Source organism: Cherax quadricarinatus, chromosome 52 (assembly GCF_038502225.1).
Source record: "Cherax quadricarinatus isolate ZL_2023a chromosome 52, ASM3850222v1, whole genome shotgun sequence".
Lineage (NCBI taxonomy): Eukaryota > Metazoa > Arthropoda > Malacostraca > Decapoda > Parastacidae > Cherax > Cherax quadricarinatus.
In genome coordinates, this window is record NC_091343.1 from 11,930,314 (window position 1) to 11,945,967 (window position 15,654).

The following is a 15,654-nucleotide window of genomic DNA, read 5'->3' on the forward strand; positions in this document are numbered from 1 at the left end:
CGTGGCACTTGTGGAAGGGGTGGTACTTGTGGAAGGAGTGGCACTTGTGGAGGGGGTGGTACTTGTGGAAGGAGTGACACTTGTGGAAGGAGTGGCACTTGTGGAAGGCGTGGCACTTGTGGAAGGGGTGGTACTTGTGGAAGGAGTGGCACTTGTGGAAGGAGTGGCACTTGTGGAGGGGGTGGTACTAGTGGAAGGAGTGACACTTGTGGAAGGAGTGGCACTTGTGGAAGGGTGGTACTTGTGGAGGGATTGGCACTTGTGGAAGGGTGTTACTTGTGGAGGGATTGGCACTTGTGGAGGGAATGGCACATATGGAAGGAATGGCACTTGTGGAGGGAGTGGCACTTGTGGAGGGGGTGGTACTTGTGGAAGGAGTGGCACTTGTGGAAGGAGTGGCACTTGTGGAAGGGTGGTACTTGTGGAGGGATTGGCACTTATGGAGGGAATGGCACATATGGAAGGAATGGCACTTATGGAGGGAGTGGCACTTGTGAAGGTGAAGGCTATATAAGCTCCAGTAACTGGCCGAGAGCTTCAGTACCCAGCTGGTTGCCGTCGCTGGTGTGCCGGTCTCACCTTCCCTGAGCGACCACCACCACTGCTGCTGCTGTTGCACCTCGCATTACAGGTAAATAAATCAGTCAGCACAAGAATATACACTGAGAGGTGTATATTGTTGTGATGAATAAAGTAAAATGTGAATATACACTGACTTTACTTTAATCCCTCTTTTAGGGATTAGAATATTTTTCACTGGTGGTAAATAGGTAACTCTGAGTCGTTAGGATCAGAAACCAACTAAATTAGATAACTAAAAGCATCGTACAATTGTTTTAATGCAAAAGTTTTATAATAGTTTTATTGGTCAATAATGTTCATAGATGATGAGTATCAGAAGGCAGAATTCCTTTTCTTTTTCTATTTCGGACATTTCCTAAATATACTAAAGAAAAAGTCGGGCTCCAGTACGACCCACGGTACTCTTGTGGGAACCCACGGTACTCTTGTGGGAACCCACGGTACTCTTGTGGGAATCCACGGTACTCTTGTGGGAACCCACGGTACTCTTGTGGGAACCCACGGTACTCTTCTGGGAACCCACGGTACTCTTGTGGGAACCCACGGTACTCTTGTGGGAACCCACGGTACTCTTGTGGGAACCCACGGTACTCTTGTGGGAACCCACGGTACTCTTGTGGGAACCCACGGTACTCTTGTGGGAACCCACGGTACTCTTGTGGGAACCCACGGTACTCTTGTGGGAACCCACGGTACTCTTGTGGGAACCCACGGTACTCTTGTGGGAACCCACGGTACTCTTGTGGGAACCCACGGTACTCTTGTGGGAACCCACGGTACTCTTGTGGGAACCCACGGTACTCTTCTGGGAACCCACGGTACTCTTGTGGGAACCCACGGTACTCTTCTGGGAACCCACGGTACTCTTGTGGGAACCCACGGTACTCTTCTGGGAACCCACGGTACTCTTGTGGGAACCCACGGTACTCTTGTGGGAACCCACGGTACTCTTGTGGGAACCCACGGTACTCTTGTGGGAACCCACGGTACTCTTGTGGGAACCCACGGTACTCTTGTGGGAACCCACGGTACTCTTCTGGGAACCCACGGTACTCTTGTGGGAACCCACGGTACTCTTGTGGGAACCCACGGTACTCTTGTGGGAACCCACGGTACTCTTGTGGGAACCCACGGTACTCTTGTGGGAACCCACGGTACTCTTGTGGGAACCCACGGTACTCTTGTGGGAACCCACGGTACTCTTGTGGGAACCCACGGTACTCTTCTGGGAACCCACGGTACTCTTCTGGGAACCCACGGTACTCTTGTGGGAACCCACGGTACTCTTGTGGGAACACACGATACTCTTGTGGGAACCCACGGTACTCTTGTGGGAACCCACGGTACTCTTGTGGGAACCCACGGTACTCTTCTGGGAACCCACGGTACTCTTGTGGGAACCCACGGTACTCTTGTGGGAACCCACGGTACTCTTCTGGGAACCCACGGTACTCTTCTGGGAACCCACGGTACTCTTCTGGGAACCCACGGTACTCTTGTGGGAACCCACGGTACTCTTGTGGGAACCCACGGTACTCTTGTGGGAACCCAAGGTACTCTTGTGGGAACCCACGGTACTCTTGTGGGAACCCACGGTACTCTTGTGGGAACCCACGGTACTCTTGTGGGAACCCACGGTACTCTTGTGGGAACCCACGGTACTCTTGTGGGAACCCACGGTACTCTTGTGGGAACACACGGTACTCCTGTGGGAACCCAGGGTACTCTTGTGGGAACCCACGGTACTCTTGTGGGAGCCCAGGGTACTCTTGTGGGAACCCACGGTACTCTTGTGGGAACCCACGGTACTCTTGTGGGAACCCACGGTACTCTTGTGGGAACCCACGGTACTCTTGTGGGAGCCCAGGGTACTCTTGTGGAAACCCACGGCACCCTTGTGGGAACACACGGTACTCTTGTGGGAACCCACGGTACTCTTGTGGGAACCCACGGTACTCTTGTGGGAACCCACGGTACTCTTGTGGGAACCCACGGTACTCTTGTGGGAACCCACGGTACTCTTGTGGGAACCCACGGTACTCTTGTGGGAACACACGGTACTCTTGTGGGAACACACGATACTCTTGTGGGAACCCACGGTACTCTTGTGGGAACACACGGTACTCCTGTGGGAACCCACGGCACCCTTGTGGGAATACACGGTACTCTTGTGGGAACCCACGGTACTCTTGTGGGAACACACGGTACTCTTGTGGGAACCCACGGTACTCTTGTGGGAACCCACGGTACTCTCATGGGAACCCACGATACTCTCATGAGGATCCACGGTACATTCTTGTGGGGGAGTTCATGGTACTCTTGTGGGTACCCACTCTACTCTCTTGAGGATCCACGGCACATTCTTGAGAGGGACTCGTGGTGCTCTTGTGGGAACCCACTGTACTCTTAGAGCCCATGGTACTCTTGTGAGACTCTTTACTTTTCAGCAAACATTCTGGTTCGGTACCTTCAAGACGGGTACACTGACGCCAATAAATTGCTCGTGATCGACAAGAACCGAAGCAACTCTCCCCTTCTTCGGATTAAATCCTTCAATTCCCCAGGCGTTGTTTAACTCCTACGGATTTAGCGCTTTCATGACTATAATAACCTAAATCAGTATTATTTACTTTAATACGTCACATATTTAAGCCTTGAACCTGTCTACAGGTCCCATTAAGATAACTTGCAGTTTAGTGCGCAGGATTTCATGGTTCACTGTGACAAATTTTTTTTTTTTTAAATTTTAGATTATCTTCCCGACTGAAAGGCTGTTGCAATTTTGGATTCTGTTGTGATACGTAACAATGCTCCAACAAGTGCCACTGGAGTATGAGCCTTAAAGGCTGATTGCTAATCGTTATAACTTTTATCGTTATCGTATTGTTTTTTTCTTTCTATTTATGCAGTGAAGAAAATCCCTGAATGGCAGTGGGGTTTAGGCTCAGTGGTTAGTCACCTGACTGTTGTATCTGGTGTGGGCGGGAAGATTGTTTCTTGTACGCGTTATGACAGTCGGAGAAGCTTCTAAACACCAACTTCTGTTAAGATCTGGCTCTGTCAGATGTCCTGTGCTCCCGTTGACCACGCAGATGTTACTCAGGTTGTCTCTATGGTATGTATGTGTTCATTGATCCTAGTGGACACACTTCTGTCTCCCCGAAGACTTGTTGCAATAACCACACGACTTACATAGACCCAGGCTGTGAAAACTGGTGGGAGAGTAGTGAGCCGTACACTAGATGGATGTAGAAGCCTCAATAGCTAATTATATGTTGCTCCTAGCCAATGCATAAGTGTAGGTGGTTACACTTCTGCAGGGGAGAACCATGTACCAGCTGGCAGTTTGTTTCCTGGCTGTTTTGTTGAGGATGGGCTTCGCCCTTCGATGTCCTCCTCAGTCAGCAACATGTGTGCGCTGGCTAGGAAAAATATTCATTTAGTTGCGCACGTCAGAAACTCACTAGGAAGTAGTCCACTATTCACTAACCGGTTGCAGCCACTGGGTCTGCACGATCCCGTGTGGTCATTATGAAATGTATGCAGGAGAAACGTAAGTTAATCCACTAGGATCGACAAACACAAATATGTGGGGTTGTACAAGGTTGTTAAGACTGAAGCCACTGGCTAAAAGTTTCCTTTAATAAATGCCATAACTCTGCACGTGTGTCTTTGTCCACACAAATACACGTGCAATAGGGACCAACCCGTGTAACGTGAGTGGTTCACAGAAATGTAGACGGACACCTGATAGATTGGACCAACACAGTTAATCATCATGGAACCAGACCTCAGTGGAAGCCATTATTTGGAAGGAAGCCTCTCTGACTGCTGTAGAAGTTATGCCTAAATCAGAATGTTACTTTATTGCCACCACGGTAGCACACAGGATCATAGTGGAACAAGCATCGCCACGACCACCACCAGCTACGCCATCAGGTGACCCATCACTGTTAAACCTCACTACCACTCAGGAATTTTCCACAATATAAGCTTATATTACCTACCCAGGTACATTTGGAGCGACCATGGTCCCAGGATCAAAATGTTTCCAATATGTTCTAGTATTTTCATTCTGTGTTATTTTCGAACTCGCAACATTTTTAGAGATTCAACTGTTTCCTTCTTTAATGTCACTGAACAGGTGAAATACCCATATGAAGTCAATAGGCTCCAATTCTAACAAACAATACCTTAACAATCGTCTCTCCTGCAGCAGTCATGGCGTGGCTCCAAGTACTGCTGTTAAGTGCAGCATTTGTCACCTGCCTGGCCCATAAAGGCGGCGGAGGTTATTACGGTGGCGGCGGCTATGGCGGCGGCTATGGCCCGCCTATAGTATCCTATGGCCAGCCAATCGCCGCTCCAATCTATCCTGTGGCTCCGCCCATCTCTTACGCTGCCATCCCTGTCTACTCAGAGGTTGAAGAATACGATGAATATGAAGGCAAGAAGGGCGCCTTGGACCACATAGTAGAGGGCATAAAGAAGGGAATATCGTATCTAGACTTCAGCAAGTTGAAGAAAAAAGGCGGCTACGGTGGGACACACACCATCGTCCACGTCCCTGTACCCACCCCTGTTGTGAAACCGCAACCTCTACCGCCACCCAAGCCAAAGTTGCCGCCTCCACAGAAACCTCCGCCACCGCCACCGCCACCTCCCAAGAAACCCGCCCCCGTCAAGGTGCCGGTGCCTGTATGTGAGCCCCTCACCAAGATCATCACCAAGGTTGTCACTGAGGCTCACCCGGTAAGTGGTACTTTCTTCTCCACACATTATCATGTTCTTTCCCCCAAGACACACCCAGACTTTACCATTCTTACCCCTACACACACACACACACACACACACACACACACACACACACACACACACACACACACACACACAGGAGCTATGACTCGAGCCCTGTAACCACAATTAGGTGAGTGTACACACATACACGAGTCATGCAAGGCACTGTACACTGTGTACGTCAGGCTAATACTGGAGTATGCAGCACCAGTATGGAACCTACAGCTGGTCAAACATGTCAAAGAATTAGGAGAAAGTGCAAAAGTTTGCAACAAGACTAGTCCCGGAGCTTAGGGGCATACCCTACGAGGAGAGGTTAAGGGAAATCAACCTGAAAACACTGGAGGGCAGGAGGGATAGAGGGGACATGATAATGACATATAAAATACTGAGAAGAATTGGCAAGGTGGATAAGAACAGCAACAAGGGGTCACAACTGGAAGTTGAAAACTCAGATGAGTCACAGGGATGTTAGGAAATATTTCTTAAGTCTTAGAGTTGTCATGAAGTGGAACAATCTGGAGAGCAATGTAGTGGAGGCAGGATCCATATATAACTTTAAGAAGAGGTTCGATAAAGGTGATGGAGAAGGGAGAGGGTAGACCTAGTAGCGACCAGCGAAGAGGCGGGGCCAGGAGCTATTAATCGACCCCTACAACCACATATAAGTGAGTATACACACACATTTCCATTGGTCATTGAGTGGTATATATATATATATATATATATATATATATATATATATATATATATATATATATATATATATATATATATATATATATATATATATATATATATATATATATATATATATATACATATATATATATATATATATATATGTCGTGCTGAATATGCAAAACTGGTCAATTAGCAAGAACTCGTTTAAAATTAAGTCTTTTCTAAAATTTTCTCTTATATGTTTAAAGATATATTTTTTTCATTAATGTTAATGTAAAAATTTTTAATTTTGCACCAAAAGAATCTTAGAAAACTTACCTAACCTTATTATAACAAGAGCAAATTATTTTAGCCTAACCCAACTAAATATATTTTAAATACGTTTACAATAATTTAGTACTAAACCAACACAGTCAAATATATTTTTTTCGTTAGGTTCAGAATGATTTTGGCGATATTACTGCATACACAAATTTTCCCTTGTCCTATATGGCAAGATGAGCGTTGCTGTTTAAGCCAAGATGGCAAGTTCTGTCTATTCGGCACGTCATATATATATATATATATATATATATATATATATATATATATATATATATATATATATATATATATATATATATATATATATACATATATATATATATATATACACATATAGTATATATGTCGTGCCGAATATGTAAAACTGGTCAATTAGCAAGAACTCATTTAAAATTAAGTCCTTTCTAAAATTTTCTCTTATACGTTTAAAGATATATTTTTTTTCATTATTGTTGATGTAAAAAATTTTAATTTTGCTCCAAAAGAATCTAAGAAAACTTACCTAACCTTATTATAACAAGAAAAATTTATTTTAGCCTAATCCAACTAAATATATTTTAGATTTGTTTACAATAATTTAATACTAAACAAACACAGTGAAATATATTTTTTCCGTTAGGTTTAGAATGATTTTGGCGAAATTATTGCATACACAAATTTTAGCTTGTCCTATATGGCAAGATGAGCGTTGCTATTTAAGCCAAGATGCCAAGTTCTGCCTATTCGGCACGACATATATATATATATATATATATATATATCTATATATATATATATATATATATATATATATATCTATATATATATATATATAGTATATTATATATATATAATATATATATATATATATATATATATATATATATATATATATATATATATATATATATATATATATATATATATATATATATATATATATATATATATATATATAAAGTCATCGGCAGTCTCCTGCCAAGGTATGGTGACTCAAAGAAGAAAACACATTAACCATCATTCAATCAGATTACCTTCCGACTACTTGATGTAGACAGATACAGAGTTGTAAACGTTGGACAGGACAATAACCATGCTACATAAAAACTAAATAATGTAGCTCTTAATATTACTGATTGCAAAAAGGATTTAGGAATTGTGGTCAGCAGTAATCTGAAACCAAGACAACAGTGCATAAGTGTTCGTAAAAGAGAACAGAATCCTTGGCTTCATATCAAGAAGCATAAATAATAGGAGTCCTCAGGTTGTTCTTAAACTCTATATATCTTACCGCATGAAAACTTTTAACTGCTTATAGCAACCTACTTTTTATTACATACATCTGCAATACCTCCCACATGGGTCGCCTATCCACCTAACCATATTTCTTTTCTAAATCCATAAATGCAAGAAACAGAGCTTCACTTTAATTACTTAATCTACACATTCCCTGCCTTTCCTTGGTCCTCCCTGTTCCTCTGCCATCCTACTCTGTCTTACTCCTAATTCTTTCAATAATTCCACTCCGTAAACTTTACCTGGTATACTCAACAGGGGTATCCCTTTGTAATTATTATATTTCCTTTCCCCTTTTTGCCCTTATACAAATGAACTACGCATGCTCTATGCCAATTCTTTGGCTTCTTCCCGTCTTTCAGGTACATATTGAAAAATCACACCAACATTATATTCCCATCATCTGTTTGCAAACATTTTATCCATTTTCCACCTCAGGTTCCTCCACACTCCTGTATGATGTTATCGGCTCCTTTGAGTCCAGTGCATAAAATCACTGCTTTTCCTTCATCACTAACACTCAACAACTCGTCTAAAAAAATTTCTCCATCTTTCCAGCGCCTTTCCCTCCCCGTCTAATAATTTCAATTATTATATTGCCGTGTTTCAGTGACTGCCAGAACTTCACAGAAAAAATCACGAAAATCCACAGCAATGTTTCAAATAGATCAGTTGATTAAAATTTATCAATGTGTTTAGAGAGAAAATTCTCTCTCTCTCTCTCTCTCTCTCTCTCTCTCTCTCTCTCTCTCTCTCTCTCTCTCTCTCTCTCCCTCCCTCCCTCCCTGTCTCTCTCTCTCTCTCTCTCTCTCTCTCTCTCTCTCTCTCTCTCTCTCTCTCTCTCTCTCTCTCTCTCTCTCTCTCTCTCTCTCTCTGTCTGTCTCTGTCTCTCTCTTTGTGTCTGTCTCTGTCTCTGTCTCTGTCTCTGTCTCTCTCTCTCTGTCTGTCTGTCTGTCTCTCTCTCTCTCTCTCTCTCTCTCTCTCTCTCTCTCTCTCTACTCTTCTGTCTGTCTCTCTCTCTCTGCCCTCTCTCTCTCTCTCTCTCTCTCTCTGTCTGTCTGTCTGTCTCTCTCTCTCTCTCTCTCTCTCTCTCTCTCTCTCTCTCTCTCTCTCTCTCTCTCTCTCTCTTTCTTCCTTCTCCCCCCCCTCACTGTTCCACTGCTATGGGAATCCTTTTGTGAAGGAACAGCCTGGCTTCCAGAGTTTGTCTCGTGAATAGTGACCACAGGATCGAGATTCCACTGCCCATCGCGTTGAACGACCCACACGGGTTTACCCTTCACAACGAAAATAATAAAAATTTTAATAATAGTGGTAACCCCCCCCCCCTGGCAGGTACCAGTGGTGCACACAGAGTTCGTAGAGAATGTGGTACCTCATGTGGTGTATCAGACCAAGTTCGCTCAGCTGCTGGACACAGTCTATGTCACCGACTACCTGACGGAGCGAGTCACTGTCACCTATACCAAGTCTATCGTCGTCCCCAAGGTCAAGTACGTTACGCAGGTACGTTCCGCGGGGTCAAGAACGTTATGCAGGTACGTTTTCAGGGGTCAAATACGTGACGCAAGCACGTTGTCAAGGATCAACTACATTACCTAGGTATATTCTCATCCTCTTTTGAAAAATGGGTTATACACACTAAGATTTTACACTGCTGTAAAAACATTGAATTTTTGTATATAATATATATGTAATGCACTAATAACCCTCTGGTGGCCTGGTGGTTAACGCTCTCGCTTCACACGGTGAGGGCCTGGGTTCGATTCCCAGCCAGAGTAGAAACATTGGACGTGTTTCTTTCCACCTGTTGTCTATGTTCCCCATCAGTAAAATGGGTACCTGGGTGTTAGTCGACTGGTGTGGGTCGCATCCTGGGACACTGACCCTAAGGAGGCCTGGTCTGAAGATGGGCCGGGCCAGACGTTATTTGGAACCCCGGAACTCTCTCCAGGTAAAACTCCAGGTAATAAGCTCTATTCTCCTAGGTGTGGGTTATTTGAGAAAAGTAGGCGTTCTGGAATGCCTTAATGAAGCTATGTAGCAAAACACAAAACCTTACTTGATCTCTGGAAGTGCACAAAGAAAGGGGCATGATCAACCCCTCTCGTGCTGACTCCTGTTCTCCAGTACAGGAAAGTAGAGAGAGAGGGGTCTTAGCTCCCTCGACAAGGATCGCTGCCCCCTGAAAGGAGGTTGTCGCCCCCCTTGGTTGCAGAAATTTCTCTATATTCTTTATAAAATATTTCTGGGAGGAAAGGAAGAGGTGAAGTGAGATAAATCATTGATATTTGATGCATCGTGAGATTATGGAGCTATACAGAACCACACTGGTAAGTTATGCTGAAATATTGCTTGATTTCTGAGCAGCATTCCTTTAATACTATATTGCCATAGTCATCCTTGTAATGTGTGTACTAATGGTTTCGATAAGTGAGGCCTGGCCATGGGCCAGGCCACCCCCAGAACACCCTCCACAGGGGTGTTGACCCCCAGAACACCCTCCACAGGGGTGTTGACCCCCAGATCACCCTCCACAGGGGTGTTGACCCCCAGAACACCCTCCACAGGGATGTTGACCCCCAGAACACCCTCCACAGGGTGGTGTTGGCCCCAGAACACTCTCCACAGGTGTTGACCCCAGAACACCCTCCACAGGGTGCTGACCCCAGAACACTCTCTGGGGGTGTTATTTTAGATCACCCTCCACAGGGTGTTGGACCCCCAGAATACCCTCCACAGGGTGTTGACCCCAGAATACCCTCCACAGGGGTGTTGACCCCAAGGGCCTCCCACAGGGGTGTTGACCCCCAGGGCACCCTCCACAGGGGTGTTGACCCCCAGAACACCCTCCACAGGAGTTGACCAGACACCCTCCACAGGGGGTGTTGACCCCCAGAACACTCTCCACAGGGGGTGTTGACCCCAGAACACCCTCCACAGGGTGCTGACCCCCAGAACACTCTCCACAGGGTGTTGGAGATCACCCTCTTGAAGTGTTGACCCCCAGAATACACTCCACAGGGGTGTTGACCCCCAGAATACCCTCCACAGGGGTGTTGACCCCCAGAACACCCTCCACAGGGGTGTTGACCCCCAGAACACCCTCCACAGGGGTGTTGACCCCCAGAACACCCTCCACAGGAAGTTGACCCCCAGAACACCCTCCCACAGGGGTGTTGACCCCAGAATACCCTCCACAGGGGTGTTGACCCCCAGAACACCCTCCACAGGGTAGTTGACCCCCAGAACACCCTCCACAGCGAAGTTGACCCCCAGAACACCCTCCACAGGGGTGTTGACCCCCAGAATACCCTCCACAGGGGTGTTGACCCCCAGAACACCCTCCACAGCGGTGTTGACCCCCAGAACACCCTCCACAGAGGTGTTGACCCCCAGATCACCCTCCACGAGGGTGTTGACCCTCAGAATACCCTCCACAGGGGTGTTGACCCCCAGAACACCCTCCACAGGGGTGTTGACCCCCAGAACACCCTCCACAGGGGTGTTGACCCCCAGAACACCCTCCACAGGGGTGTTGACCTCCAGAACACTCTCCACAGGGGTGTTGACCCCCAGATCACCCTCCACGGGGAAGTTGACCCCCAGATCACCCTCCACAGAGAAGTTGACCCCCAGAACACCCTCCACAGGGATGTTGACCCCCAGAACACCCTCCACAGGGGTGTTGACCCCCAAAACACTCTCCACAGGGGTGTTGACCCCCAGAACACCCTCCACAGGGGTGCTGACCCCCAGAACACTCTCCACAGGGGTGTTGACCCCCAGATCACCCTCCACAGGGGTGTTGACCCCCAGAATACCCTCCACAGGGGTGTTGACCCCCAGAACACCCTCCACAGGGGTGTTGACCCCCAGAACACCCTCCACAGGGGTGTTGACCCCCAGAACACCCTCCACAGGGGTGTTGACCCCCAGAACACCCTCCACAGGGAAGTTGACCCCCAGAACACCCTCCACAGGGGTGTTGACCCCCAGAATACCCTCCACAGGGGTGTTGACCCCCAGAACACCCTCCACAGGGGTGTTGACCCCCAGAACACCCTCCACAGGGGTGTTGACCCCCAGAACACTCTCCACAGGGATGTTGACCCCCAGATCACCCTCCACGAGGGTGTTGACCCTCAGAATACCCTCCACAGGGGTGTTGACCCCCAGAACACCCTCCACAGGGGTGTTGACCCCCAGAACACCCTCCACAGGGGTGTTGACCCCCAGAACACCCTCCACAGCGGTGTTGACCCCCAGAATATCCTCCACAGGGGTGTTGACCCCCAGAATATCCTCCACAGGGGTGTTGACCCCCAGAATATCCTCCACAGGGGTGTTGACCCCCAGAATATCCTCCACAGGGGTGTTGACCCCCAGAATATCCTCCACAGGGGTGTTGACCCCCAGAATATCCTCCACAGGGAAGATGACCCCAGAACACCCTCCACAGGGGTGTTGACCCCCAGAATATCCTCCACAGGGAAGATGACCCCCAGAACACCCTCCACAGGGGTGTTGACCCCCAGAATATCCTCCACAGGGAAGATGACCCCCAGAACACCCTCCACAGGGGTGTTGACCCCGAGAATATCCTCCACAGGGGTGTTGACCCCCCAGAACACCCTCCACAGGGGTGTTGACCCCCAGAATATCCTCCACGGGGAAGATGACACCCAGAACACCCTCCACATGGGTGTTGACCCCCAGAATATCCTCCACAGGGAAGATGACCCCCAGAACACCCTCCACAGGGATGTTGACCCCCAGAATATCCTCCACAGGGAAGATGACCCCCAGAACCCTCTCCACAGGGGTGTTGACCCCCAGAATATCCTCCACAGGGAACATGACCCCCAGAACACCCTCCAGATATAAGTTAAACTCCCCTTGGTATTGCTCAGTGATGTTCCCTGTACTAATAAAAGTATTTTTAGACATTTTTCTCTTATTTTCTCACTGTCAGTTAATTGACCAGTTTATCTCCTGTATATCTCAAGTCTCACAATTTGTCACAATGATTTCACCTCTTCTCCCACTCTCCTTATCAACCACTGACTACAAATTCTGCCTCCTGCAGACGGTGAAGGAGGTGCTAACGAACAACGTGTACCAGAGCACTGTTGAGGTGAGCTTCGAGCCCTTGTTACGAACGCTAGTTGTAACAGACACAGTAACAGCGACCCGAGTGGCTACGGTACCTGATGTAAGGATCTCTACCGTGGAGAAGCCTGTCATCCTGCCTCCCTCAGAGTACCTCACCGTCACAGAGGTATGTTAAGCCCATCCTCACTCTAGTCTCACCTACATCATTTGCAATATATATATATATATATATATATATATATATATATATATATATATATATATATATATATATATATATATATATTATTTAGTAATTTGTACAGTAGAAGGTTAGGCGGGGGTAGGGGTCTCCCTAGGAAAGGATAGAGGAAGAGGCTAAAGAAGGTTTTGTGTGCAAGAGGCTTGAACATCCAGCAGGCATGTATGAGCTTGTTCGATAGGAATGGAGGCAAATGGTTTTTGGGACCTGATGAGCTGTTGAAGTGTGAACAAGGTAACATTTTGTGAGGGGATTCAAGGAAACCAGATTTGAGTCCTGGAGGTGGAAAGTACAGTGACTGCACTCTAAAACAGGAGTGAGGATATTTGTAATTTGAAGGGACATCTGAAGTGTAGTATCTACGCTCCTCTGGCAAGAGAGTAATGGAGTGAATGATGGTGAAAGTGTTTCTTTTTCACATATAATTTACATGGGTGTGTGTGTGTATGTGTATTCAGTTAAGTAGCAAACAAATAAATCACACTTGATAGAAAGAGCCTGAGACTTTTTGGTTCCTGAGGTGTCCCGTAGCTCAGTTGTTAACGCACTCATCTCATTCACTGAAGCCCGTGGTTCAATCCCCGGTACTGATGGAAACATTTGGGCGTGTTTCCTTCAGACACCTGCTGTCCCTGTGTGGGTATGGGTCGCATCCTGGGGGAAAAATTGACCCAATTTGCCCGAAGTGCTCTGCATAACAAGGGATTTTCTATATGGTAGTATGTCACTGATATCAGTTAGGTCTGTATACGTTATATCATTATATATCTTTATATATTATCATGAATGAAACCGCCAGAAGCTAATAATAATATAATCAATATAAGCGCAAAACCTGAAAGGGTCATCGTCAAAAGCTAAGAGGTTAGGTAACTGTGCAGAAATAAGTAGTACATGTGTTTTTTTTTCCAAGCAGTGAAGTCCAAGGATAAGTCATATTCTTAAGCCTTATCTGTGTTTGGTGTTTCTTCACCGACAGGTCGAGGTGTTGCCTTCGGTGGCCACACACCAGCAGTATTACACCACTACCATCTACAAGCAGAATTACATCACTAACACGCAATATGTCCCAGATGTGCGTTACATCACAAAGACTGAATATTTCCAGACAACGCAGGTGGTGAAAGACGTCGTCACAGTTACACCGAAATGCCCGGGCTATAATTATTAACTGTGGTCTGTTGTACTGCTGGGGTTACCTACTCTTAACCGGCCCTGAGCTAGAGCCTGGTGCTCACTGCTTTGTGGTTTATGGACTAAATCTCTGCTCCTGGTCCCACCTCTTAACTACTAATGATTGGTCACATTACCGAGAGATAATCTTGATTATAAACTACATTCCGCTGAGTATACCTTTGTCACTTCACTGTCTGCATGACTCCTGTCATCATTCCTCTTTAAGAACATGCATGGACTTTGCCTCCACTCTTTCTTAATCCTGATCGTTCCATTTCCTTACCCATCCTCGTATCATGTCTTAAACATTAATTTACCACCTTCAGGCTTTAGTATTTTCTGATACTCCTATGACACATTTGAGTCATTAGTCCCCTTAAAAGTGTTTTGTTCTCCGTTTACCATGTATATCGTAATCATGTTTCCTCTGTTCCATTTCAACACACCAGCACTACTTCTTATAGCCCTATCAATATTCCTGTGGAATATCCAGCTCTCGTTCAACCATATTACTACCCCTCCCCCAGGGAAGATACAGTAATTTATCCTGGTGAAGGGTTCTTGATCCCATGAATTAGTAGTTTTCCCCTCCCTTGGATCAAACCTGATTGCCTAATATCCTTAGGAGGTTATATGCCCTTTATAGTTTTGCCACTTTCCCCTAATAAATTAAAAAAAATTGAAAGCGCCAGTTATATTTAGAACATTGTTGCGGTCAATTATATTTATGGGAAGCGCTAAACTCGAAAGAGTTACACAGTTCCTGGGAAATGGTAAGTAGTCAGGCACCTTATGAGTGGCAGGAGAGTAAAAATTTAGAGTCCACTACATTTATTATAATTATATTCGTGAGAGAATACTAAACCTGTTAAGGTCATGTGTCACTGGAGAATAGTTAGTAATCAGATATAATTAAACGTAGGGCAGCTCCAGTTAGTTGGATCAAGATCCCTTCACCGGTATCAAAGCATCTTCGTAAAGGAGTGCTCACTACATATTGTCTCTGGCGTCAGAGAAACCGGGTAAATTTCTGTACATATGAACTTGAAACATAAGATATTTACATCTTACTGTTCTTGTCAGCCTTAATATCTAGTCTACGTAATTTTAGTATTAGGACTTATGGTGTCAGCCTGCGAGCCTTGTGTTGGAGGCTGGCATGAGGCAGGCTGCGAGCCTTGTGTTGGAGGCTGGCATGAGGCAGGCTGCGAGCCTTGTGTTGGAGGCTTGCATGAGGCAGGCTGCGAGCCTTGTGTTGGAGGCTGGCATGAGGCAGGCTGCGAGCCTTGTGTTGGAGGCTGGCATGAGGCAGGCTGCGAGCCTTGTGTTGGAGGCTTGCATGAGGCAGGCTGCGAGCCTTGTGTTGGAGGCTGGCATGAGGCAGGCTGCGAGCCTTGTGTTGGAGGCTGGCATGAGGCAGGCTGCGAGCCTTGTGTTGGAGGCTTGCATGAGGCAGGCTG

General features: G+C 46.3%; 1 protein-coding gene across 1 annotated transcript; it reads left to right on the top strand.

Moving 5' to 3' along the window:
• The first annotated feature begins 537 nt into the window (after positions 1 to 537).
• Positions 538 to 15,450, top strand: LOC128696817 (uncharacterized). The gene is made up of 5 exons (XM_053788195.2): positions 538 to 631; positions 4,799 to 5,334; positions 8,998 to 9,168; positions 12,752 to 12,943; positions 13,998 to 15,450. Exons 2-5 carry the CDS (start codon positions 4,804 to 4,806, stop codon positions 14,187 to 14,189), a joined length of 1,086 nt encoding a protein of 361 aa, XP_053644170.1. The 5' UTR covers positions 538 to 631; positions 4,799 to 4,803; the 3' UTR covers positions 14,190 to 15,450.
• Positions 15,451 to 15,654: the final 204 nt, after the last annotated feature.

Coding starts and splice junctions, on each gene's coding strand:
- LOC128696817 (XM_053788195.2), top strand. CDS start 4,804: ATGGCGTGGCTCCAAGTACTGCTGTTAAGTGCAGCATTTGTCACCTGC. Junction 5,335..8,997: donor TTGTCACTGAGGCTCACCCG/GTAAGTGGTACT, acceptor CCCCCCTGGCAG/GTACCAGTGGTGCACACAGA. Junction 12,944..13,997: donor AGTACCTCACCGTCACAGAG/GTATGTTAAGCC, acceptor CTTCACCGACAG/GTCGAGGTGTTGCCTTCGGT.